The 26,348-nt window shown below is 49.4% G+C and overlaps 1 protein-coding gene across 1 annotated transcript; it reads right to left on the bottom strand.

Moving 5' to 3' along the window:
• Positions 1-3,583: 3,583 nt before the first annotated feature.
• clpb (ClpB family mitochondrial disaggregase) lies at positions 3,584-25,470 on the bottom strand. The gene is made up of 16 exons (XM_084674958.1): positions 24,818-25,470; positions 24,644-24,695; positions 23,061-23,147; positions 18,073-18,176; positions 16,893-17,021; positions 13,910-14,007; positions 12,280-12,394; positions 8,535-8,612; positions 7,439-7,494; positions 7,224-7,268; positions 6,901-7,062; positions 6,414-6,570; positions 6,171-6,244; positions 5,916-6,035; positions 4,924-5,028; positions 3,584-4,690 (listed from the first exon to the last, which is right to left on the bottom strand). Exons 1-16 carry the CDS (start codon positions 25,266-25,268, stop codon positions 4,475-4,477), a joined length of 2,049 nt encoding a protein of 682 aa, XP_084531084.1. The 5' UTR covers positions 25,269-25,470; the 3' UTR covers positions 3,584-4,474.
• Between the last annotated feature and the right edge of the window lie 878 nt (positions 25,471-26,348).

Here is a 26,348-nt window from a genome sequence, read left to right on the forward strand (position 1 = left end):
AAAAAAAGGCATTTTAGGATGAAAACTTGAGCAGCGGTCCCGTGAGATCACACACACACACACACACACACACTACACACACACCACAGCTGGAGAAGCAGGGATGGCCGCGCGCAGGAGAGCTTCTCCAAACACGCTAATTAGATCTGTAGCTCTGGCCCCGCGCTCTGAAAGCAGGCCCAGCGGCGGGGCGCGCGGAGCTGTGGAAAGTTAATTGAATTAAATTCTCTCTAAACTAATTAGACTGCAATCTGCCACGCGAGCTGTCCCTGAGCAAGGTTCGAATTAGGCAGAATGGATCTGTTCCTTTCTTTAAGAAAAAGAGGGCAGACTGGTATGTTTCGTGGTCTTTTATTCGCATTTTATGCTAATTTTCCCGAGGGACTGCGCGTGAGGTAACCGTACGGGTTTGGCAGCTTGTGTCTGGAGAGTCTCCGGTCTATGTCTCGAGAACCATCATGTGACACACTCACTATCCCTTTGGTCTCCTACATCTGGAGGTTAGCTCTATTCCCCTACAACCTGGAGACGGCCATTCCTATTAACACTCAATGTTCAATGGGAGCACTGCGAGATTCTCTCTTGCTTATCTGCTTAACTTCCCATCTATGAGGAAGATGGGGTGGGGCATAATAACAATCTAAGGTTTGTTATTCGTAGGACGAGCTGAACTGGGGTGGGGGTAATGGTGGATCGATCCGTGCACGGCGTCCGGGGGGAACCATGTTGTAGACATAGTGGAGAGGAGCGGAGGGGATGAGGGGACTAGAGGAGAACAAGGATGAAAATCCTTCTTTAAGAGCGCAGACAGATATGATAATGGAGAGCGCGGGGATCAGAGCTCTGAGTTATGCGCGCGGCGGTGCTGAGCGCTCACCGTCCGGTCATCAGAACTGCCTGATGCCGTGGGCCGCCAGCAGTTAAGGCAGATATTTGGCCGCGCTCGATGAAGGTGAAAAAAAACATTCAATTTGCTAGACTTTGCAGAAGTCTTCAATGTGTAAAATATCCTCTAATGCAATGTTATCATCGAATCCTTGCCAGCACACCAAAGTACCCGCTGTACAGTAGACACCTTCCATTACATGTGTCTGAACGTCCTACTTTGTTCTTTCACACTACACCTTCTCTCTACTCCCTCTTCCCTTCCCACTTCGTTTAAGTATTCATCTCCATCTCTAGACACTTCATCCCTGCTCCCCCCTTCATCTCTTCTCCTGAACTCTCTCCCCTCCATTAGAGATAGACGGGGTACCTCTGGACATTGGCGTGGAGGACGGTGGGACTGAGAGAGAAAGAAAGAGTGAGAGAGAGGAGGGTGGAGAGGGTAGGTTTCCGTTTCCCTTTAATCTAATCAGAGAAATGGCAGCAGGCAGAAATAGCCTGACGGACAGACTAAGAGGCTCTCTTTCTCTTCCTCATCATCTCCTCTTCCTCAGGGAGGGTAAACGGATATGCACACTCTCTAATACACCCTTACGCACACACGAACACACACTCACTAATACACTCTTACACACGCACACATTCACTAATACACCCTTACATTCATGTACACTCTCTCCAATACACCCTGACACACACACATTCTTTCTGTTACACCTTAACACACATATTCTCTAATATACCTTAAGATGTACACCGATTCTACTACACCCTTACACACACACTCGTTCTTTCTAATACACTCTTGCAAGTGTTCTCTCCTTCATAAAATGTATACACACACACTCTATAATACACCCAACCACACACACACACACAAATACACCCTTATACACGATGCAGATGTGTTTCAAATATAAAAACATGCAACAGGATTTTAAAAAGAATCCATAAAAGCACATTCTAATTTAAAAATAAAAAGCCTATTATAAGAGTGTAAGAATTTCAATTAAAGAGCAAAATTGAAGCACAAGGATTAGTATAGCCAAAAGCAGTGGTGAACATCAACGTTTTCAGTCTGGATTTAAAAGTAGTCAACGCTGGAGCAAGTCTCAAATGTGCTGGATGTTAATGACAGCTATTTGTTGCATGGTAGCTAAATGCAGCTTTTCCATGTTTTGTTTAGACTCTGGGGAGAGTTAAGAGACTAATCCAAGATGACCTGAGGGCTCTAGATCAGGGTCTAGGTTGATATTGTAAAAGCAATTCAGTGATGTATTATGGCCCCAAACCTTTTAGTGATTTATAGCTGAGCAGCAATATTTTGAAATCAATTCTCTGATACACCGGGAGCCAACATAGGGATTTGGGAATAGATGTAATGTGCTCAAATCTTTTTGTCTTTGTTAGCACTCTTGCGACAGCTTTCTGAACCAGCTTTAGCTGCCTAGACACTTTTTTTAGGGAGACCTGAAAAGAGACAATTGCAATAATCTAACCGGTAATAAAGGCATGCATAAGTTTGTTTATCTAAGACTTGTTTGGACGTTAGTCCTCCAAGTCTTGTTATGTTTTTAAGTTGATAGTAGACAGATTTACTGACTTGATGTAGCTGTTGAAATTTAGATCTGAATCCATGATGATAGCACCAAGATTTCTGGCATGGTTTTTGGTTTTCAAAGACAAGGAGTCAAGGTATGAGCTAAATTTCAGCATTTCTTTTTTGGCGCCTAATCATCTTAGTTTTGTCCTTATTTAGTTGAAGTAAATTCTCACATCTCACACATCCAGTCATTGACTTGATCAATGCACTGGCACCGCAAATCTACAAGACAACGTTCATTTGGTGATAGAGCTATTTAGATTTGAGTGTCTTCCGTATACTAAGGTAAGCAATGTTGTTATTTTACATCACTTGGCCTGGCAGGAGCATGTAGAGATGCACATATACACTCACATAACACGCACACACACTCAAATACACCCTGCCACACACACATCTGTGCTTTACCAGCCATATGCAGTTTTCTAGTGATCTCTCGCTTGATGCATGACTGTGTTCAGCCTCTGGTCTGCACCTCTCAGTGTCACCAACCATCTCTGGAGGAGGGAAGCCTTCACTGAACTGCGGCTGTCAAGGGTTTTCCTTGTCTTCCTTGAGGGTTTAGGCTGGTTTAGGTGCAGTTCTATGGGCGCATGTGAAGCCCTCTGTGTATTGCTTGTAAGGCCTATACATACTGTATATACAGTATATCAACTTGCTTGTGTAGGCCTATAGGTGTTATGACAGTAGGTTGAGAAGGCTGTGTGTGTGTGTGTGTGTTCTGACCACAGGTCCTCGGGTATGTGTGTGTCATGGGGGGCCCAGCCTGGGCACAGTAAGAGTGACTGTGTCTTGTTCTCCATGCTAATCCTCGCTCTCCAGGGGACAAGACTGCATGGTGTGCTCCTCTCTCTGGGGGAACATCTTCTACATCTCTAAGGAATCTGGGCCTCAGAGCCGGGAGCGCCCCTCCCACATTCCCAGCCGGCCGTGTGCAGCTCTCACACACACGGCCCACATTCCCCTGTCTCGTTGTGTCACTGGACTGACATTTGTTTTTGTGCCAGTCCCACCCAGATGCTGGTCACACACGCACGCACACACGCACACTACATTTGGATTGACAGCAGAACACAAACCAAACAAAGACAGGAATCTGTTGATCACAGGGACTTTAATTGACATCGCGGAGGTACACATGACAGATGCCTTAGGACGTGCCTCGCCAGCATGCACTACACATATTACACCTGTGTGGAACCACTGCACCAGTCTATAAATAACTTTGACGTCTCCACAATCTCAGTGTCACATAGATTTGCCCGCAAAACATACAACACTATGGTACTGTATGTCTTCATGACTAAGGCAGTACTTAAACATTTAACATCCAATAAAAGGAACCCTTTCTCAAGGCAGTGATATTCATATCCATACACTTTTGTTTCAGTGTTCTTTCCAAGAACACACTTAAATGATCTATTGTAGATATGATTAAACATAACTCTACTACTTCACAAGACATACTGTCTGTGCAACTATGGGACAACATTTTCTAACTTTGGCTATTCCTATCCTTTCCAAGAAATGAAAAAATACTATGATATAGCTCTAACTATAGCGCATATGACTGTTATCGATGTACCCCATTTAAAGTATTTAGCAGCAGACTATTGCAGTTTCCTTATGCTGTCCCCTGAGCCTTTCTGTTAGCCACCAATGCTAACGAACGAAGATATGGCGTGTAGCATGAAGCAAGGTCTTCACTGGTATGCCTGGTTTTGTGTGTGTGTATGTGTGTTTGTAGAGAAACAGACATGGAGAAAAAAAACATGGAAAAAGGCAATGACGTGTTGGTACTGAGGCGGTTTTATTCGATATCTCCCAACAGAACCAGGATTGCCGGTCCTACCTGACTGATGTGATATGACAGAATGGCAGTGGTGCTTGTGCGTTTACGCCAGCTGGTGGATGAGTCATGTCTATGAGAGTGTGAGTGCCACGTGTGTGTGTGTGTGTGAGTGTGTGTTTAAATGAGTGAGTGTGTTAGTGGTCTGGGCTAAGAGGTGGACGGATGTCCAGAGTCCTGGCAGAGCTGTCCTCTCCCACTACCTCCAGGCGCAGACTGGGCACACTCTGTTCATCTGGCCCCTCTGCTCCACCTCTGGCCTGGGATTGGACAGTCAGTCGCAGGGTGCACCCTTTGGGGAGGAGCTCCTGCTCGTAGGCAGCAGCCAATTGGTTGACCACGCGTCGCTCAACCTTGGGGGCCAATGAAAGAGCTTGGTTAGATAACCTGCATGGCAGGTCCCAGTAGCTATAAGGTTGCTTTGTCTTCCTTGGTGTGTTCAATACTCTCTTCAACACTCTCTTTTATATAAACTTTGTTTATTTTAGCAGCTAATTAGGTGAAATGCACATGTAATTCACAGCTCTCCTGAGCCATGTGGATAGATGGACCTTTTAATAATGTTGTGGTGTGTGTGTGTGTGTACCTCGTGTTTGATAGAGCGTGCTCCATAGTGCAGGTTATACCCCCCCGCCAACAGGTCGAGAACGGGGCGGTCCCACAGAAGAGTGATGTCATGCCTCTGTTTGGCCTATCAGGGGACAGGTGGGTGAGGGAGGGGAGCGGATAGACGAGAGGGGGGCACCAGAGAGGGAGAGAAGGGTGAGGGACGAGCCCGGATGAAACCAGAAAGAGATAAGGCAGGGTTGAAGACAGAGAGGGATGAGGTGCGTGAGGGTAAAACAAGACAAAGATGGATGACAGGGCAGAACAGGTAGTGTCTAACCCTGCGTCTCTCAGTGCTAAACAACAGCCTGCTCAGGCATTTTCGCTACACAGCTCTCAAGGTGATCAGATAGGTCTTTAGCCCTGTGCTAACCATTTACCCAATAACACATGCACCAGTCTGAAGTTACTCACGAATACACACTCAACAACAACAACACAGAGGTTCATAATAAAGCCTGCTATTACAACCATTAATCTAATTCCGATGTGTCTCTCTCACACACACACACACACACACACACACACACACAGACACACACACACACACACACACACACACACACACACACACACACACAGACACACACACACATAAACACACACCCAGCAATGAGTCAAGACCCTATTGGTTCCCTGAGGCCAGTGTTAGCTGTCAGAAGCAGAACAATATTAATACTTAAATATTTATGACACACATGTTAAACACTGTAATCATATTAGAGCTGGGGCAAACACTGGGGACTATTGATCTGAAGGAGTTCTATAGCACACCATGTCAACACACACACAAACACACACACATACACACAGAGAGACAGAGAGAGAGCGAGAACGAGAGAGATAGGAGGAGAAAGAGGGGGAGAGAGCTAAAAAGTGAGAAAGTGTGAGAGACAGTGAGAGGCAGAGAGTGAGAGAGGGAAAGGGAGGGGGAAAGACAGAGACTTCTATTGTGTGTGAGGAGAGTGGTACCTTCTTGGCCCAGAAGGTGAGCTCTCCGCTAACCAACTGCAGAAGCTCTGAGTGACAGAACGGCAGGAAGTAAACAATCTCGTTGATCCGTCCCAGAAACTCGTCCCTCCGGAAATGAGCCTGTGGAGGAACCAAATCATCTATCTATTAGGACCAGTCACTGTACATCTGTTTTTTTTTAGGGAGAATTACGCTGCATAACAATTAGTGGTGGGTGGGCTGTGATTGGGCAGAGGTTGAAAGGGAGGGCGTTACCTTCAGGATGGGGCGAATCACAGAGTCCTTAAACTGCCGTGAGATGGTGACATCATCCCCCTTCTGCACCTCGTCTACAAAAACAACAACATCATATCAACAGTGCTCCTAGTGCTTAACTGTTGTACAAGCATATGCTGTTAGAGTATGTAGTGTTTGTACGTTTGTGTGTGTATATGTGTGTGTGAGTGAGTGAGTGGGGGGGAGGGGTAGTGTATGTGTGTCCTTGGGAGCATTTCGTACCGAGGTTGTCGGCAAGTTTCCTGCGGCTGAGCTCCTTGGCCTCTTGGCGTAGCTGCAAAGCATGCTGGGCGATGTCGTCACTGGCCACGTTGGAGGTCATGATAAAGATGGCGTCCTTGCACTCGATCGTCTTCCCCTTCCCGTCCGTCAGACGACCCTGAGAGAGAAACGAACGGAAAAGAGAAAAAAAGACAGGGAGGGAAACAGAAAGAGAGAATGAGAGAGAGAGAGAGATAGAGGGAGAGAAAGAGAGAGGGGGAAGGAGAGAGAAGGGGCCACAAGTCCATACTTTAAAGGAACAATGACATCCATCCATTTGGATTCCACTCTGAAACCGCCTGGTTTAGAGTCAGAACGGGCTTTTCTTCACCATGCAAGTTCACACCAAGTCAGTCACCTCTGTCGCGGATGGTGAAGTCAATGTGTGTTTATTCGTGTATTAGGGTGTGGTACCAGTGTGTGTGTCTCAGTGTGTGTGTCGTCCCACCTCGTCGAACAGCTGCAGCATGATGGTCAACACGTCAGGGTGGGCCTTGTCCACCTCGTCAAACAGGACCACAGCGTTGGGGAAAGCCTTCAACTGCTTGGTCAGCTGACCTCCCTCCTCGTGGCCCACATACCCTGGGGGGGAGCCAATGAACTTAGCCACCTGGGGGAGAGGGGAGGGGGGGACAGAGCGAGAGACACAGGGAGAGGAAAACAGAGGGAATAGGCCAATAAGAGAAGGCATACAAAACACTTTTGTCGCTGATATCCAAAATACATTTGTTTGCAAAATGTAATTATTCGATTGTTTTCGTTAGATGTTACCTCATGCTTCTCCTGGAACTCTGACATGTCCATCCGGATGAAGCCCTAGGGACAGAGAGAGAGGAGGGGGAAGTATGGAGATGGTCTGTTTCTCTGTGTGTCGCCTGTGTGTGTCTGTGTTTGGCTGTGTGTTTGGCTGTATGTACGGGGCTGGGATTGTGTAGCTGTGTGTGTTCGGGCTCCGTATGGAGGTGTGTGTGTGTGTGTGTGTGTACCTTCTTGATGTCCTTATGCATGTAGCGAGCCACCTGCTTGGCCAACTCTGTCTTTCCTGTGGACAAAACACCAACCGATCACTCCTCCCTTTTATCTCCCTCTCTCCATCTCTCAAAATGTTTGGCAGTAAAACATTGCCCTTATAAACATTCATATTCAAAATGGATGGTATGCATATGTATGTGTGTGAGTGTGCATAATATCTCCATCCTGAGAGAAGGGACTTGTTGCTGAATGTTTAATATTGATGTCTCCTGGCCAGTGTCTGTCGCTGCAGGCAAAAGGAATATGAACACTGTCTACCTTCCATCTATCTCTCAGCCCTGTCATGGCTCACACTCATGTGTGTGCACACAAACACACACTTTGTCTTGCTATCCTTGTGGGGACTCACAGTTCAGTCCCAATTCAAAATCAACAGCCTAACCTGAACCCTAACTCTAGCTCCTAACCCTTCATGTCATTCAAATGCCTAAAACCTCCCAGAAATAGCGCATGAACCTGTGAGGGCAGGGAACATTTCCCCCCCAGGCTCCGATGTCTTTTGTAGCTCACACACATAAACACTCTCAGTCCAGTCATAGATTTCAAACACACATGCAGACACAGACACACACATACTGAGAATCACCGTCACTCTCTCACATACATACGCCCTGCCATGTCATTTTTATTGTACAGTCATAGTATAATGGACAGTGCTTGTAGAATGTACAGTGACAGTATACTGTGTTAGTATATTGTACTCTGTTAGTGAATTGCACAGTGATAGTATATCACTGTACAGTATATAAACACTGTACAGTGTATATACAAATACTGTACAGTGATAGTACACTGTACAGTGTTTATTTACTGTACAGTGATAGTACACTGTACAGTGTTTATATACTGTACAGTGATAGTAAATTGTACAGGGATATAATACTGTACAGTGTTTGTATACTGTACAGTGTGTGTATGGGGTGAATCAGTACAGAAGGCCCAGAAGCCTACCGACCAAGGGAAGAGGAAGCTGGACTTCCTGCAACGTCCCAATGGGAGACAAACGAGAGGAGCGAGGGACCGGAGCGGGGGATGGAGGGGAGGAGTTACCTATCCCAGAAGAGCCGAGGAAGAGGAAGACGAGGGGGTGCTCTTCATCGTACCAGCCATTCTCCTTCCTCCTGATGGCTGTGGAGAGACGAAGGGATGAGAGAGAGACAGAGGGGGACAGAGAGAACAAGAGAGAGCGAGAACAAGAGAGAGAGAGAACAAGAAAGAGAGAGAGAGAGCGAGAGAGAGACAGAGAGAGAGAACAAGAGAGAGGGAGAGAAGAAGGGATGAGGGGGGGAGATAGTTAGCACAGTAAGTATGATAAAGGTGTCAGTGGAAAGGGGAGAGCGGGTTCACAGGCACTTTGTGGGAAAGAGAGGAGAGAGGGAGAGAAATCCAGAGAGCGAGAGAGACCTCTACAATTGTATTCACCGGTCTCTCCTCCTCTCTCCTCCTCCTCCCCCTCCCTCTCCCTCAGTCTGTGGGGCCATTAGCCAGCGCTAATCACGTTAGCCTTCCCGGCGCGGCCAAGGCTAAATCAGGTTAGCATGGATCTGAGCCTCACCCACACACACACACACACGCACACGCACTCACGCACACACACACACACAGCCTCGCTCCAGGAGGAGTGCCTATCCTACCCCACTATCACCCCAGCAACCAAAGACTCACTCTCTCTGTAACACACACACATACATACACACACAGAGACAAAGCTAGGGAGAGGGTAGGGATCCAGCAAACTTGGCACTGGTCTCTTGCCAAACGCATAGAGACAGACATTAGAATACACTCTTCATATCTCCATATCTAACCCTGCTTGTGCATGCAGGGGAGACCAACCAGTGGGCTTTCTCAAAAATCACCCTGTTTAACCTGAAATGGCCGGGGGTGTGTGTGTGTGTGTGTGTCCAGCCTCTCTCTGACATTAGCATGGGAGACACATCTCATCCATCCATCCATCCATCTCTCCTTTTCTCGGCAGCCTCGTCTGCTATCCATCTTTCTGATCCTCTCAGATCTTTCCTCCTGAAACCCAGCTCCTCAGCTGGAAGCTTCTGGCAGTTTGAAGGAGAAGAAGGAGAGAGAGGAAGGCTCGGGGGAATGAACAGGTGATGGAGGAGAAGGAGAGAGGGAGGGAGGGAGATGCACAGAAGAGATGGGAAGATGATAGATGTAATGGGGATAGAAGGAGGAGGGGTGAAGGAGGGATGAAGGGAGAGAAGGAGAGAATGATATCAGTGATGGTCATGGAGATGAATACTGACGGCTACAGGCTCCAAGATTGTCTGCCTTATTACCCTGTGTGTGTCTGTGTGGGCGTCTGTATCTTTGTGTGTGTTTATCTGCGTGTGCGGGTCTGTGTGTGTATTGGTGTGTGTGTCTGTGTGTTTATGTGTGTGTCTGTGTGTTTATGTGTGTGTGTGTGTGTGTGTGAAACTCACTGGATGACGGGCTAACCTTCTGTCTCAGTGTGTGTGTTGATATCCTGGAGCATGGGGTGTGTTTGTGTGTTGGTTGATTGAGACTGACTTTGGTAGAAGGACACACTGACGTTCCACAAAGGACACAGACCACAACAAAACAGGCATAGAGAGAAACACACACACACACACCAACACACACACACACCAACACACACAGCTGGACGTATTGACCAGGTCTGGTTTGGTAGAGGACTCTAATATGATTAGAGCAGGATCATTCTCTTCAATAACTCTTAGCCCTAAGAGCTAAACCAGGATCAATCTACCCTTCCTGTGTGCAAGTGTGTGTGTGTGTGTGTGAGAGTAGCATTGCTCATAGCTGAAGGCTAGTCATCAGTCACTCACAATCTAGGAAGAACCATCATACTGTATCATTACTTAAAAAAACTTCACAATCTTCAATATTTCTTTAAAAAAAAAACACTTTTTGCTTTCTTCTCCAATGTCACTCTCTCTGTGTTAATACTAGCCTTTCTCTATTTTAGTTTTCTATGAACATCTCTCTCCATCCCTCTTTTCCCTATTGTCATCTTCCTGTTATTCCCCCAGGCTTGTAAAATAGTGTGTCAGTGATAAGTATTTCCCTGTGTGTGTGTGTGTGTGTGTGTATACGTGCACGCGAGTGTGCTTGTTCCCACACTCTCTCTGATCATTCCCATCATCCTGTCTCTAGCCCTGTGTGTGTGTGTGTGTGTGTGTGTGAGAGAGAGCGAGCGAGAGAGTGTCTGATATATTCACTGTATTACTTCTAAGGGATCAATAAGCTGTTCCTTTATCACGGTGGTGATGTCTCAGATTGCTTTCAGGACAATTTGCCACAGCAACAACAACCATTCATCACATCTCACTGATCCAGGGAGCCCTTAGTCTGGACTACACATCCCAGCATGCTCTCCTCCCTGCCTACAGTCAGAGAGACTACGCGTCCCACAATGCCCAGGCATCCTACACACGGTTGTGTTGCCCAAGTGAAGTCATCATCCAGCTCGTGTATGTATGTAACTATCCCAGCACCGGTTGCCCAAAGAGGACTGTTGCGTCTTTTCCATGTTGATGGAAGCTAACTGTGTGCATGTTCATGTTGATGTCGTTCTGTGGTGTGCCATCTTTATCATGAAACAACCATACAGCAAACCTTCTTTCTCTGTGCCCAGAACCCAACCCCAACACACACACACACCTCACTGGCCCTGCGATCGATAGCCAGCCTCTATGGATGTGCAGCATCATATTAAGTATTTACTGGCCCCTGTGTTATTGTGCTGTAAGTCATCTTCCCCTGGCCTCCCTCCATCTCCCCTTCTTTCTCTCTATCTACTAGCTGCAGGACCCCTCCATCCACCCTCCGACGCTCTCACTTCCTCTCTCCTTCCCCCTCTCTACTCGACTGTCTCACCCACGCTCTCCTCCACTCACTCTCTCCCCGCCACCCTCGTTCTATCTCACATCACGAGAACCCACGACAGAGCCATAGATCGCATCACTTCCTGTGTCATTACCCACAGGAAGACTATGACATTGGATGGAGGGAGAGGAGCAGGAGGAGAGAGGTGGAGGAAGACGGGGAGGTGGAGAGGGGGAAGAGGTGGGGAAAGGAGGGAAGAGGGGATAGAACTGAAGGGCGGAGAGAAGGGTAGCGAACAGGAGCTGGAGACGGGGGAGGGAGATGGAAGGAGATGGAGAGATGGAGAGGAGGGGAAGGGAGGAGAGAGGTCTGGAGTACATCTCAGTAATCAGGTTAGCTGGCGGCTCAAGGCCTAGCCTCCCCAGCTGTTCAACACACACACGCACACGCACACACACACACACACACACACACACACACACCACCTGTCTGCCTGACGGACAGCTCATTCATCACAATTAACCAATTACAGCCTCCGCCAGGCTGTCTGAGCCCGCCCCTTCCCCTCCTCCCCCCTCACCAGAGAGAGTGAAAGGAGAGAGGTGATAGGGTACTGAAGACGGGACCAGCCAGGGAGGCAACACTCATTTTCAGACCAGAGTTTATGTAGTGTGTGTGTGTGTATGTATATGTGTGGGTTGTGGGTGTGTGTGAAGTATGTATAAGGCAGTTTGCAGTATATTCAGGATGTGTGTGTGTGTGCATATACTATCATACTATATACTTAGTTGTTGAAAAGTGTAGTAGTAGTGCTTTGTATCTGTATGTGTGCATGTGTGCTTACCTAAGGCCAAAGTGTGTGTGTGTGTGTACCTGAAGCCAGGGTGCCATCTTTATCATGAAGCAACCACACAGAAAACCTTTGTTCTCTGTGCCCAGAACCCAACAGGGTGTGTGTGTGTGTGTGTACCTGAGGCCACAGTGTTGATGGCTCCCTCCTGCCCGATGATGTGCTCCTTCAGCCTCTTCTCCAGAGGGAAACGCCTCCTCTCCTCTGCCTCCCTGCGTGCCTGAGCCTCCTGGAACTGAGGAGGGGGGGAGGGAGGGAGGAGGTGGAAGAGAGAAAGACAGGGAGACAGAGAGACAGGAAGGAAGGTGCGTATTGAAAAATGGATGAAATAAACTTCCCCAATTCCTCTGGTTCCTCTCAAGTCACCCTCCTCCTCTTCTGGAACATGGATTACAGGGCTTTGTGTGTGTGTGGACTAGAGGTGTGTGTGGACTGGAGGTGTGTGTGTGTGCGTTTGTGTGTGGACTGCAGGTGTGTGTGGACTGCAGGTGTGTGTGTGTGCGTTTGTGTGTGGACTGCAGGTGTGTGTGTGGACTGGAGGCGTGTGTGTGAGTGTGTGTGTGTGAGTGTGTGTGTGTGGACTGCAGGTCTGTGTGTGTGGACTGCAGGTCTGTGTGTCTGATCTCACCACCTTCACTGATGTACATTCTACTGTAGGTTTTTGAAAGTTTAAATTGAGTATTGTGCCTATCAATGCAGCTGTAACGGTGCCATTCCCCCAGGGAATCAGAAAAGTACTACGGTACTAACCGTCTGCCTGTACCCTTCACCTCCCAAGCACACACTATCACCTCCAGCCCGCCCCCGTCCTTCTCATTGATTTCCATCTCCTGTAATGCCCTCTCCTTCTCTTTCTCTCTGTCTCTCTCTCTCTGTCTCTCTCTCTCTCTCTCTCTCTCTCTCTCTCTCTACTATCCTGGTCATTTCCTCTCCTCCACCCAGCAGCCATCTGCTCTCCGTCTCTTCATCCTTCTTCCACTTCCACTCTGGCTCCTTTCACCATCCATCCATCCATCCTCTGCCTCTCCCTCTCTTCTCCTCTCCTCTCCCTCACCCTCTCCTCTCCCCCACCCTCTGCCTCTCCCTCCCTCTCCTCTCCTCTCCTCACCCTCCCCTATCCCTCTGCCTCTGCCTCTTCTCTTCTCTCCTCTCCCTCTCCCCCACCCTCTCCTCTCCCCCACCCTCTCCTCTCCCTCTACCTCACCCTCTCCTCTCCCCCACCCTCTGCCTCTCCCTCCCTCTACTCTCCTCACCTCTCCTCTCCTCTCCTCTCCCTCTCCTCTCCCCCACCCTCTCCCTCTCCCTCTCCCTCTCCATCACCCTCACCTCTCCTCTCCTCTCCTTCTCCCCCACCCTCTCCTCTCCCTCTCCCCCACCCTCTGCCTCTCCCCTGCAGGAGAGCAGCAGACCCCTGCTCTTTATCTTGCTTAACCCTGACATCCTGTCACAAAGCTGTGTGTGCTGTGCGAGGGGGAGTGTGTATTCTGTTAGTGTGTGTGTGCACTGTCAGGGTGTGTGTGTGTGTGTACTGTCAGGGTGTGTGTGTACTGGCAACGTGTGTGTACTGTCAATGTGCTTGTGTACCTTCAATGTGTGTGTGTGTGTGTGTGTATGGTCGTTTGGTAACGTAGAACCCCTGCATTTTGAAAAGCAGTCAACAATCCCTTTGTAAGGCTGTCTCCAGCAGTGCCCTATCCCTGTGTAGAGTTTAAGACAGGACGTGGACATCCCTGCCTGGGGGGGGGGGTACCTTCTCCTCCCACTCCTGCAGCAGGGTGTGCAGCTCGCCCTCCTTGGCGTAGGCCCGGGGTGTGTGTCCCAGAGCGTTGGTCTGGAGGGGGTTGGCACCTGCAGCGGGAGACACACAAGTCAGGGGTCAGGGGTCAGGGAGGGGAACTGCAGCTAGGCGGGGGGACCATGGACCTTCCTGGCCCAGGGAGGGGGTCGGACCAGGGACGCGTGCTCGTAACACACCCTGACCCCAGAACAGACCCACAGGGGGGGGGGTCATTACATCCCACTCATGAAGAGGATGAATGTAAAGGCAGAAAGAGCCTCAGCAGTAGGTCATTAACATGCTCTTATCTTCTATGGTCTTCTGCCCACAATAGGAGCCAGTTAACAAAGTCAACGTGAGGAAGGCTGCTTCCGGAGATGACATAGCACGTTCCTGAAGAGCGTGTGTGTGCGTGTGTGTGTTATCGCAGTATGGGGTGTGGCAGAACTGTCAGTCAGAGTGGTTAGCGGTGCCTTCCACCCTGACCTGGCACAGTACTCCAACCCCGTGTCTCACACACACACACACACTTGCATGCACACACACATTAGTTGTTATTGAGAACGATAAATATCCTTACATCTTGAAGGTGTGTGCATGGCCTAATACAGTATGCTGTTCCACTGTGGGTTTGTCGGCTTAGCTATAAATGTGTGTGTGTGTGTGTGAGTATTGTGGTGTGTGTGTGTGTGTGTAATCAATGCAGTACAAGGTATTACTCTTGCTCTAAGCTCAGCTTTGACTGTAGTCACCACTGTGATTATTGATAAAACCCTAAATGTTGTCTCCTTCACAAACTAATCGATCCAAAAAATAAACACCCTCTAAACGTAAAGGAGAAAAGCAATATACCAGCTGGCCACCCCCACTCACACACACTCGCACACACACACAAAGAGACACGCTGACACACACTACCCCCCACTGTTTCCATCATAATAAATAGCATCATTTAGGACTTTAATATCAGCCAACCCTCTGGGCCAGGGTACTTTATAAAGAATCAACTCTAACGACCAGTAACCCTCAAGAGACACACACACGCTCTATCACACGCATACACACACACACGCTCTCACACACATGCACAGACTTCTAAAAAAGGTAAAACTTAGGTCCAACTCAATCCCGCAAATTCACATACAGATCCCCTCATCAGTACTTTAGTTATGCCTGTTAGGAACCTCCTCCCTCTCTCTCTCCCTCTCTCTCAGTGCAGCTGGTGGGACAGAGCCCCTGCTGCTCCTCTGTGTGTGTGTGTGTGCGCGCGCGCGTGTGTGTGCATCTGCGTGCGTGTGTGAGGGCCATGGTCCTGTCCAATCATTCACTGCCGAGCCAGCGGGCCCAGCTTTGGAGCCTGGGTAGAGCCAGTCTCCAGGCTGGGTGAGTGCTGCTGGGGCGGGGGGAGGCCTTAGGGTGGGTCTGGACACGGTGATGGATGGAGATCAGTGTCTAAGGCCAGCTCAGGCTGCAAGAGTCAACCCAGAGCTGTGTGTCACACTAACACATGGGAAATAACCATGTACACATGCGCAAACACACACACCCACATTTACTAACACATGCACACGCAAGCAAACTTAGCTCAGCTTGACAGATGCCATTTGTGTTTTATTATCATTTTGTTTAATGTGTAAAGAATATACTACAGGAGGCGAGAAAGAGGGAGAGAGTCAAAGATGGACAGAATAAGAATAATGATAGAAGATGGGAGGGCAGATGATTAGGAAAAGAGTGTTTCATTTCAATAATGACCGATATTGTAAGACTGCATGGATGTACTGTATGTGTGTACTGTATGTGTGTGTGTGTGTGTGTGTGCGTGCATGTCTGCGATGTCAAAAGTCAAAAGGGTTATTAGATGTGATAGCGGCGCCAAACTGAGGCAGTCTGTTCTTGTAGTCACGGTAACAACTGCCTGTCTTTAATGTGATTGGTTCAAAACAAATGCTTTGTTTTTGTGAAATATCTTACCTTTTTAATTCAAAAATGCATGTTGGGAACATTTTATTCAATTTGTTGAGTGTAATTTTTTAAGCACTTACGGAGGAGTGAGAAGGAAAAGAGAGAGAGGGAGAAAGAGAGAGGGAGAAAGAGAGACAGACATGCAATCCATCACAACCATAAACATAAGGCAGTTATTCCTGTAACTTAATCATAAACCAAACGACCTTATGACCAGCACTGATGCAAGACTGGCTGTGTGTGTTTGGGGGGACAAGTACTTTGTCTGGCCAAGATGTTCTTGGAAAATAATTTCTTTTTTTTCATTGAAAGGTGTAACAGGTCCTGCTTATGTAAAGTCATGTATGTAGTAGAAGCAAATACGATGTGTAACAATGTAAACCAACAATGTAACAACACTGTCGAATGTAACTACAGTGTAAGAAGTATCTCTACTGTAATATGTACCAACATACCACACACACCAACACCCATACACACACACACACAGCACCTCCCGGCGTTCCCCCGGGGCAGGTTCTGTGTGGGGTCAGAGGTCAGGCCAGGCTGGCTTGGTTAAGAGCTGCTCATCTGTAGAGGAGGGGGTGGGGGGAGGCCTGAGGCTGTGACTGTGTGTGTGTGCAAAGAGCTGAGTCAATGACAGGTGCAGGCAGTGTGTGTGTGTGTGTGTGTGTGTGCATGGGTGTGTGTGTGTTTGTGTGTGTGAGTAAAGGGTCAGTTTCAAAAGTGTTTGATTGCACTATCATTCTGGGGACACAAGCATGGGTATGCATAAGTAAGCATAGGTTAGGCATGATGATGATTCAACAAAGGAATGATTAATAACAACGATTATTCAGGGCAAATCAGAAGAGACTAAAGTGTGGTGGGTTAATGAACCAGTTAGTACACATGGTCCACGAATCCACAAACAGCTCTGGGTCATGTAACGGCACACGGAGGTGGGGGCGGCATGTGAGTCATGGCTCCTCCCCCAGGTCATGTGACTCACCTGCGTCCAGCATCATGCGCACGGCGCAAGGGTCGTCGGCCAGCGTGGCGTAGTGCAGCGCCGTGCAACCACGGAAACCAGCCCTGCTGCTGAGTCGGCTGCTGAACTCATCCTCCCTGGACACCAGGACTGGGAGGGGAGGGAGGGGAGGGGGGGAGGGGGGGAGGGGGGGAGATGGAAACGCACAGTTGTATTTTGATCATTGTCAGACAGCGCAGCTCAATCACAACATAACTGGTAGCAAACTGGCAGATTTAGAAAGGAAAAAAGAGAAGAAAAAAAGAATGGGGCTCTAAAGTCAAGTTGTCTGTCTTCTCCATGAACGTGAAGCAGGGTTCCGTGTGCAGCCAGTCCAACCTCACACGCTGTCAGGGAGGAGGAAGGGTTAGGGTTAGGTGATGACACACCAACACGCCTACCTGAGCACACTCCCGCCTGCGACACCTACAGCCCCTCCCTCACAGTCTGCGGCGCCTCCCTCCCTCCCCTCCCAGCCTCTCTCTGTCATCCCTCTTCCCCAACAACTTCCACTCTCATCTCTTGGCCCGCACCGCTTCCAGAGACCATCCTTCCCTCCATCCCCTCCACCCCCCCCCCCCCCCCTCTTCCCTCTGACAGTCGGGGGGTGTGTATGGATGTCTGAGAGGGATAATCACCGCTAACCTAATAAAGCGTCGCGCAGGACCGCCTAGCCCATCCATCAGCGCGCGTCTGGGAAATGCTTCCCTGTGCAACGCCAGCCCGCCCGGACCCAAAACTGACAGCTATATAAATGTCTGCAATATACATATCCCTTATAAATATGTCTGTGTGGCCAGCATGAGCCTGAGAGGGAGCCCACACAGCTGAGGACGACAGAACAGCCAAACAAATAAATACGGGGAGAAAAAAAAAACACACACAAAAAAAAACCCAATGGAAAATAATAAATAAATACATAAAAATAACGCGCAACAAATGATTCACTACCATATATGCAAATGGGACTGCGGGAGAACACTCATAATGTCTGCTGCTAGCGGGAGGATTCATCTGTGTAATATCCTGTCGACACGCACGCCATCGTCTCGGGAAGCGAATCCCTTTGTTGAAATGTAGAAACCTCTCTGTTTCTATCGTGCGTATCGCGAGTTTGATGATGATGGCCGTGTAGAGGGAAACACACAGACACTCCGGTTACCTTCCAGCGAATGGATGCCCTTCTCTCGTGACGTGTCGTAAACGTTGTTGAAATCATCACCTGCGTTTGGGTCGGCGCCGGCTTCCAACAAGACCTTGATCACACTGGAACACACACACAGAACATCTGAATACACACACACACACAGAACATCTGAACACACACACAGAACATCTGAACACACACACACACACAGAACATCTGAACACACACACACACACACATACTGAGCCACATCCTTCAGGTAACGTTTACTGCAGTATCCTTAACCAGACCATAGTAAAACCACAGGTTAGTGTGTGTGTGTGTGTGTGTGTGTGTGTGTGCGTAAGGGTTCCGGAGAAGGGCCTGCCCAGTTTCCATGGTGACTGATGACTGCCTCCCTCGCTCTGCTCCTAGGTATTGTTAACCTCCTATGCTCCACTGCTCTGTGTCTGCAGTCTGGAACAGGGTTACATATGTTGACTGCATGTACATATGTTGGCTGTGTGTACACTGATGGGGCAGCAACAGAGGCCATTTCCGGGCGTCGTTGGGGGTTGGTGTGTGTGTGTGTGTGTGTGTATGCGTCAGTAGTCCTTCACTGGAGCGCACCATGTGAGAACAAATACACACTCCCTCGGCAAAGCCATTCACCGTGACCCAACGGACATTCCAGGTACCGTCTCTCTGTCTACGGCACACACACACACACACACACACACACACACACACACACACACACACACACACACACACCGTTCCGTTTAACCCGGGATGGTGAACCGTGGCTTTGACATTGAGACAACCCGGAGATGTCATGGACATCTGACTACACTGTGGGCCAGGGAACCTTTATGCCAAACACGGATGAATGCTGCTCACTTGGGACTGTCTTTCCATGTTCTATTGTGTGAGGGATATTTATGACATGCGGGCCTATGCTTAGGACAGGAGTCTGTGTGTGTGAGATGCTTTACTGCCAGCAAGCCCCAACATCAACATTTTCTCAGAGAACACACTTGGTGCCTCACAAACACCCGTGTACATGTTCTCTCACATACATTCTCTCACACGCGACTCTCTTTCTTCCAACCCCCCCCCCCCCCCTCTCCCCTCTCCCTCTCCCTCTCCCTCTCTCTCTCTCTCTCTCTCTCTGTCTCTCTCTGCGTCTCCATATCTCTTTCTCTCTCTCTCTCTCTGTCTCTCTCTCTCTCTGTCTCCATCTCTCTCTCTCTCTCTCCAGTCACACAAGGCTGAGCAGGGCTGAGTGAAAAGGCCAACTGGGTTGAAAGGGGTTAACGGTATCAGGAAGGTAAACAGGAATGGCTAAAGAAAGGAAGAATAGAATGTGCAGAAGGAGGAGATGATGAGAGAGGGAGAGCAGATGAAAGAAAGAGGATTCGATTAGACACATGGGTTTGGAAGACTGATCAACTCATTTAACTTGTTTATGTTTTCACTAATAAAGTACAGATAAACTAGTTCACTTTATTTGGCCCGGCACTACTGACAGGTGGATACTAATGCAAAAACCAAGCCAAACAGTGTTTTGTCTATGAACACAATGTGAAAAGAGCTACACTCTCCATCTCTCTGCTGACGCCCCCTTTCCCCGTATCTCTGTCTTCTAGCTCTGTGGCCAGCCCTACCAACCCACTCCCCCCCACCCCCCCTTGCTTCTATTGTCTAACGCTGTTGTGTCTTGACCAAACAGCCCCGGGGGGGACAGGAAACAGACACTTCCGTCTCACCTGGTCAGACACGGGGGTCCCCCCCCCCCCCCCCCCAGCCAGACCAGGTCAGACACTGGGGGTCCAGTCCAGCTGTCCACCCACATGACCTGACCTCTCAGGCCCCGGGGCATTGGGCAGAGGTGTGCTGGGGGCTGGGGCTGGGGGCTGGGGGCTGGGGGCAAGGCCACTGCAAGAGGACGAGGGTGTTGTGCTCAAATCTTCTGTGGATATTGTCAGTGAATCCCAGACATGGCTGGAAACAGATACCACCGGCAGAGCATCTCCTGGGCGGCTGGACCCACACGTGACGACGGCATGTCTCTCAGCCCTCCTCTAACAGTCTCCCTGCTCCTCCTCTTCTAACAGTCTCCCTGCTCCTCCTCCTCTAACAGTCTCCCTGCTCCTCCTCCTTTAACAGTCTCCCTGCTCCTCCTCCTCTAACAGTCTCCCTGCTCCTCCTCCTCTAACAGTCTCCCTCCTCCTCTAACAGTCTCCCTGCTCCTCCTCCTCTAACAGTCTCCCTGCTCCTCCTCCTCTAACAGTCTCCCTGCTCCTCCTCCTTTAACAGTCTCCCTGCTCCTCCTCCTCTAACAGTCTCCCTCCTCCTCTAACAGTCTCCCTGCTCCTCCTCCTCTAACAGTCTCCTTCCTCCTCTAACAGTCTCCCTGCTCCTCCTCCTCTAACAGTCTCCCTCCTCCTCTAACAGTCTCCCTGCTCCTCCTCCTCTAACAGTCTCCCTCCTCCTGTAACAGTCTCCCTCCTCCTCTAACAGTCTCCCTGCTCGTCCTCCAACGCCCCCTCCCCAATCCCAATAATCCCATTTCATTCCCACCCCAAAGCTCATAATCCCACTCCACAGTTCTCCTGCTCCCGAAGCAAACCATTCTCCTTCCCTCTTTCTTTCCCAACGATCCAATCACCCCATCATCCCTTCACCCCCCCCCCCCCCCCCACACACACACACACACACAAACACAAACACACAACGCGCCGCTCGGCTAGCCAGTCGGAATGGTCAACAGGTGTCACACTCGGCCGGGCGGACATTGTGCACGTGAATGGTGTGAGGGGGGGGGGGGGGGGGGTGGAGGCTGGTATTGTGTGTTAAGAGAGCAAACAGGGGTCCGGCCCCGGGCCCCTCCCTCGATTCAGATCGCATCAAAGCTAAACAAACGCACGCAGCCCTCGACCCCGCCCCTGATTCTCACACAGGCCCACCCCACGACCCCCCTGGATAAGTAACTAGGCGTAGGGGCTGGGCAGCATAAAGGTGAGAACGACGGCTCCCCCCACCACACACACACACACACACACACACACAAACATACACACTCGTCCCCAGAAGCCAGTTAAACATGGGGGGGGGTGGGGGGGTGGTTACATCGTCTGACTAAGAAGACATAGCAATGCAAAAGGCAGGAACAGATATTTGTAATCTTTGAGTGCTGAATAAAAGGGGGCTCGCGCGGCAGTCCCCCTGTGTTAGAGAGTGAGATGGAGTCCTGCGTCGCAGGCTAGCTGCTCCTGCGACCCTCCACACACTACTGAATAATGGCAGGCACGTCTGCAACGTATTTAATAAAGATGCCGTGTATAGCTCCATTTGAGTTCTTCTAGCTTTCCGCATGTGTGTGTGTGCGCGTGTGTGTGCGAGAGAGAGAGAGAGAGAGGTGTGTGTGAGAGAAAGAGAGAGATGTGTGCTGGTGCTGGTGCTCTGTCTTCCCTGCAGCACTGAGAGCTCGCTGGGGGTTTAGAAGACAGGATGAAACACAGACTAGTGTCATGGCTGCACTGAGTTATAGCGCTCATAACACGCACACACACACACACATACACACACACACTGTATCTGAAACCAAAACACACACAACACTCGACACACACAACACAGGCAGCCATAATCAATATGTTACACACATCGTTTTGCCATGCCAATACAGAAGTCCCTGATCGACGCACACTGCACCACCACAGACCAATAATCTTCCTAGCAACACTCTGAGAAGGGAGGGAGGGCTGTCCTGTTACTGATACAACACATGTTAATGCCCTTTAGGATAAACCCTCCGGAAGCCAAGCCAAACTTTGTAATAGTTTAAATAATTTCACGTATTTGAAATGTAATGGCTCTTGCCAACCTCACATTTTAGAAGAATCAAATGAATTATTTTTGGGACAAGCTGGGTAGCAACAGAAATAAGTATAATCTTGGGTGCAGATTGTATTCAAGATAAATATTGAACTGTATCCATGAATCATGTCTAGCACAACTAGATAAGACATAGAAAGAAAATGTACAAATATAAAAAGGACATATCAGAGACGGTAACAGCACATAGTGGCCACCTTGAACTCATCTACAGTATGTGTGGAGAGGAAACAAAAATAGAATTAAAAGCATTGACTTCTAGAAGAGTCCCACTCTCATGGTTCTGGAGTGCTCATCATGGAGATGGGAGTGAAGAACGATGTAGCATCATACATGCAGCATGGGGAAGTCAGCAAAGAGTTCTCCAAATTGGTCAGCCCAACAGGAAGTGAAGTGCAAAAATGTTTTTGAGATCAGCGGACACAGACAGTTTGTGTCTGGAACTTTTTAGACGGACTCTGGCTCATCTCATGACAGGACATTGACCATTGGTTCCTGCAACTCCAAATTGGATTTACCCCTGGTGGTCCCAGCCTTCACCCTCTACCTCCCAGTTCCCCAGCCCCCACCCTTCACCTCCCACCCCCCAGCCTTCACCCTCTACCCCCCACCTCCCTAGCCTTCACCTCCCAGTTCCCCAGCCTTCACCCTCTACCTCCCAGTTCCCCAGCCCCCACCCTTCACCTCCCACCACCCAGCCTTCACCCTCTACCCCCCACCTCCCTAGCCTTCACCTCCCAGTTCCCCAGCCTTCACCCTCTACCTCCCAGCCTTCACCCTCTACCTCCCAGCCTTCACCCTCTACCCCCCACCTCCCTAGCCTTCACCTCCCAGTTCCCCAGCCTTCACCCTCTACCTCCCAGTTCCCCAGCCCCCACCCTTCACCTCCCACCACCCAGCCTTCACCCTCTACCCCCCACCTCCCTAGCCTTCACCTCCCAGTTCCCCAGCCTTCACCCTCTACCTCCCAGCCTTCACCCTCTACCTCCCAGCCTTCACACTCTACCTCCCAGCCTTCACACTCTACCTCCCAGCTCCCCTGCCCCCCCCCCCCCCCCCAGCTTATGGTCCTCTAATTGAATCAAGGGGTAGGATCCGGGGCAGTGATGCGCTCACACACTGACCTGTGCTGCCGGTTCATGGTAGCCACCATGAGGGGCGTCCATCCCAGACGGTGGCGGTGGTTAGGCTCCACCCCCTCGGCCAGTAGCCTGGTGGGACACAGACACGCAACATGTTTATTGCATCTCTATCAGAGACACAGACAGACAGACAGACAGACAGACAGACAGGGAAGGAGAAAGAAAGCACATGACTCTTTGAATCCCATGTGTTGAAACGACGGCCCATCTTCTGTTCATCTATGAGTGTGAGTGTGTGTGTGTGTGTAACTGATCCATCTGCCCCCCCCCCCCCCCCCGTTCCGTCGATGGATGGTGTCTATGTTTACTATAAACACTCTACCCTCGCTTTAACCTGGCCTCTCTGATACCACCGACCCCCCCCACCCAGGACACACACTCTACTAAAGTACTTAACACATCTGTGATTGTGTCTGCTGCTGCAGTGTTACCTGCACCATCTGCCACAGATGCACAGGTAACCTTAACCAACACACACACACAGCTAGCATCACACACACACAGAAGTTAGTGTTATATGAGAGAAGGGACCAGATGAGGCACAGCTACCACAATAGCAGGACAGGTGTGTGTGGGAGTCGCCCACATTTGGATTCCTGGAAGGTCATGGTGTGAGATGTTCGACTCTCTGCAGAGTGGACGACACCTAACAGATGGTGGGTTTTTAACTCTACCACCACCCCCCACCACCACCGCCCGCCCTGGGTTTCCCTCCCTCCTGCCCTGACCATGCCCCTCCACCCTTAGCACCCCTCTGCCCCCCCCCCCCCCCCCCCGGCCCTGCGGTTGTGGGTGAGTAGGTTTGGGGGTGCTAGGAGACGGGAGGTTGTTTGAGTTTGGGCTCAGCTCGAGCCTGTGTGCTAATGAGAGAGTCACACAAAATGGAGGGAGAGACAGAGGGGGGGGGGACACAGAGAGAAAAGGAGCAGAAAATACATCCTGAAGCGAAGGAGTGTGTTAAGTGGGTGTAGCCTTTTGCAGTGCTGCATCCCAAACCTCCGCCTTCCCTGACAGACTGAGATCCCACAGAACTCTTACCCCACCTGGTGGTCAAACATTGGAACTGGAATCAGAAGATCCATCATTAACATAAGATAAGCCTTTATTTGTCCCTCAGTGGAGAAATTGCAGTTTGCAACTGCAGCAGGGTACAGTACAGCACTCAGAGTAGCAATTTAAAATACAGAAGATATACAAGGATTTATATATACATACATACAACAGATCTGATGAAAGTAATGACCTCAGCTCCACAAAGACATGACCCGAGTTCCACAAGAAATCCTTGAGTGTCAGGTGTAGTGCGAATTATACAATGACAATCGGGAGGTGCAACTTCTTCTCCAGGGTGTGTATCGACACCCCCAACCTGTTGTTTTATCTCTTTTGGGGGGTCCAAGACTGAATAAGGGGGGTCAGACCCCTCCAAACCCCCCCGTAATTTGCACCCCTTTTCCACCTGCTAAACCCAGGGTGCTGTGTTAGCTACTAGTCCTGTGTGTGTGTGTGTGTGTGAGGGGGGGGGGGGGTGGCAGGATGATGTGATTGGAGGAGAGGAAGTGTACCTGGACACATCCTGAGTGTTATTGGTCCTTGCTGCCTCCAGGAGGGCGTCACCTTCATGGATGAGAGAAGAAGAGAACAAGAGGATGTGAAACAGCAAACCCCTGTAGAAGTGAGGAGTCAAACAAAACACGCAAACTCAATTGCAGACACACACAAACACACTCAAGACAGACCTTTGGAATCAGAGTCTTTTTTGAGGCAGAAGGCTACTGCTGCAGCAGACAGTACCCCCGCAGAAGCCATTCCATAGCGGCTGCGTCCACTTCTCTCCCCGCCCTCTCCATTGGTCCTCTCGCCGCTCTCCACCCAATACTGGCTGGTATTGCGTCCCCTGGAGGCCAAAGAGGCCCATGAGTTTCGACGTCCTTCCAGGTTAGATAGCCACCTGGGGGTGAGCTGGTGGTACTGCACGACTGGGTTCACGGTGGGGGCTTTCGCCTCCTCACTCAAAATGCCCTTTCTGGAGATTCGAGAGGTGGAGACGATAGGATTCCGATTGGCGTCCGGTGTCTCGAGGAAGCTTTGGCTCCGTGCAGGGTCAGCTGTGCTGGTCTGAAGGACACGACACGGAGACAAGCTTCGCGACCTTCGCATGAAGATCCGTGGTGGAATTGAAGACAACATGGCGATAGGCTCACCTCATTCACAGTGACCGTAACAGGTTCAGTCCTAGTATTTCCAATAAATATTTATTTTATTGGAAATTTGGTCTATTGACCCTACCTCTTCAAGTGGACCCTCTTAACCCCGATGTGACAGGTAGCTAGGCAGCACGACAGGACAAAACAACCGCAGCGGCAGCATAGATGTCACTGGAAAGCGCAATGTTTCATGGGAACAGTAGTCTTCACGCCACAAGAGAGACGCTACTTTTTAATATAGGCTATGGAACATAGCATAGGCTACTCTGTTGAAAAGGGTTCCTTACCACTGTCACGTAAACTATACTTTCGTCATATCTGTCTATTAACACTGCGATATGCAGAAGAATATTCTGTTGTAGTTAGAACAGTACTTTTATCAAGCTACGGTTTGGCCAGCAGATGTCCCCACGGCGTAGAAGTGCATACGCATACCTAACGCCATAAGTTTGTGTCGTTTTTGTGATGTTTGTGAAGGATTTAGGTTACATCATTTTCTCATCTTCTCATCTAAATGTTGCCTAAATTTAGCAGGCTAGACCAGCGGCGTCATTATCACTAAATGGACAGCCCCCCAGCCCCCCCCCCCCCCCCCTTTAAAAAATAATAATTTAAATACACATTTATTTTATTTTATTATAGTTATTTTAAAAAGCTGTCCCCCCACAATTAAAAATAAATCTATGCCCCTGGACTATAGACGAATGAAATGGTCATGATTTTGGCAGGTTTGGATGGGCCTTAGGGACAGCTTGATAGGCTATTGTTGAGGGGGATGGAGGGGTAAGGGTTGATGCAGTCCAGCACCATAGACCCTGGCCTATATTCAGATCTCACAAAACCAGCTCCTCTTGTCCTTTACAAACAAAGTCTAGTAATGGAGCCCCTTTCCACGTTGGGTAGAGTAGGGCTTCTAGCCCACCACTGCTATCATAGATGGTGTGAAGGCTATTGTACGGCTCAACATTGATAAACATAGGCCTAGAGTTGTTACCGGTTTCATTTGAGGCCTACATCATTCATTCAATCATGTTTAAAGCTGTAGGCTAATAAAACATGTGAT

Source organism: Hypomesus nipponensis, chromosome 15 (assembly GCF_054491055.1).
Source record: "Hypomesus nipponensis isolate SF chromosome 15, ASM5449105v1, whole genome shotgun sequence".
In the NCBI taxonomy this organism is placed as follows: Eukaryota; Metazoa; Chordata; class Actinopteri; order Osmeriformes; family Osmeridae; genus Hypomesus; species Hypomesus nipponensis.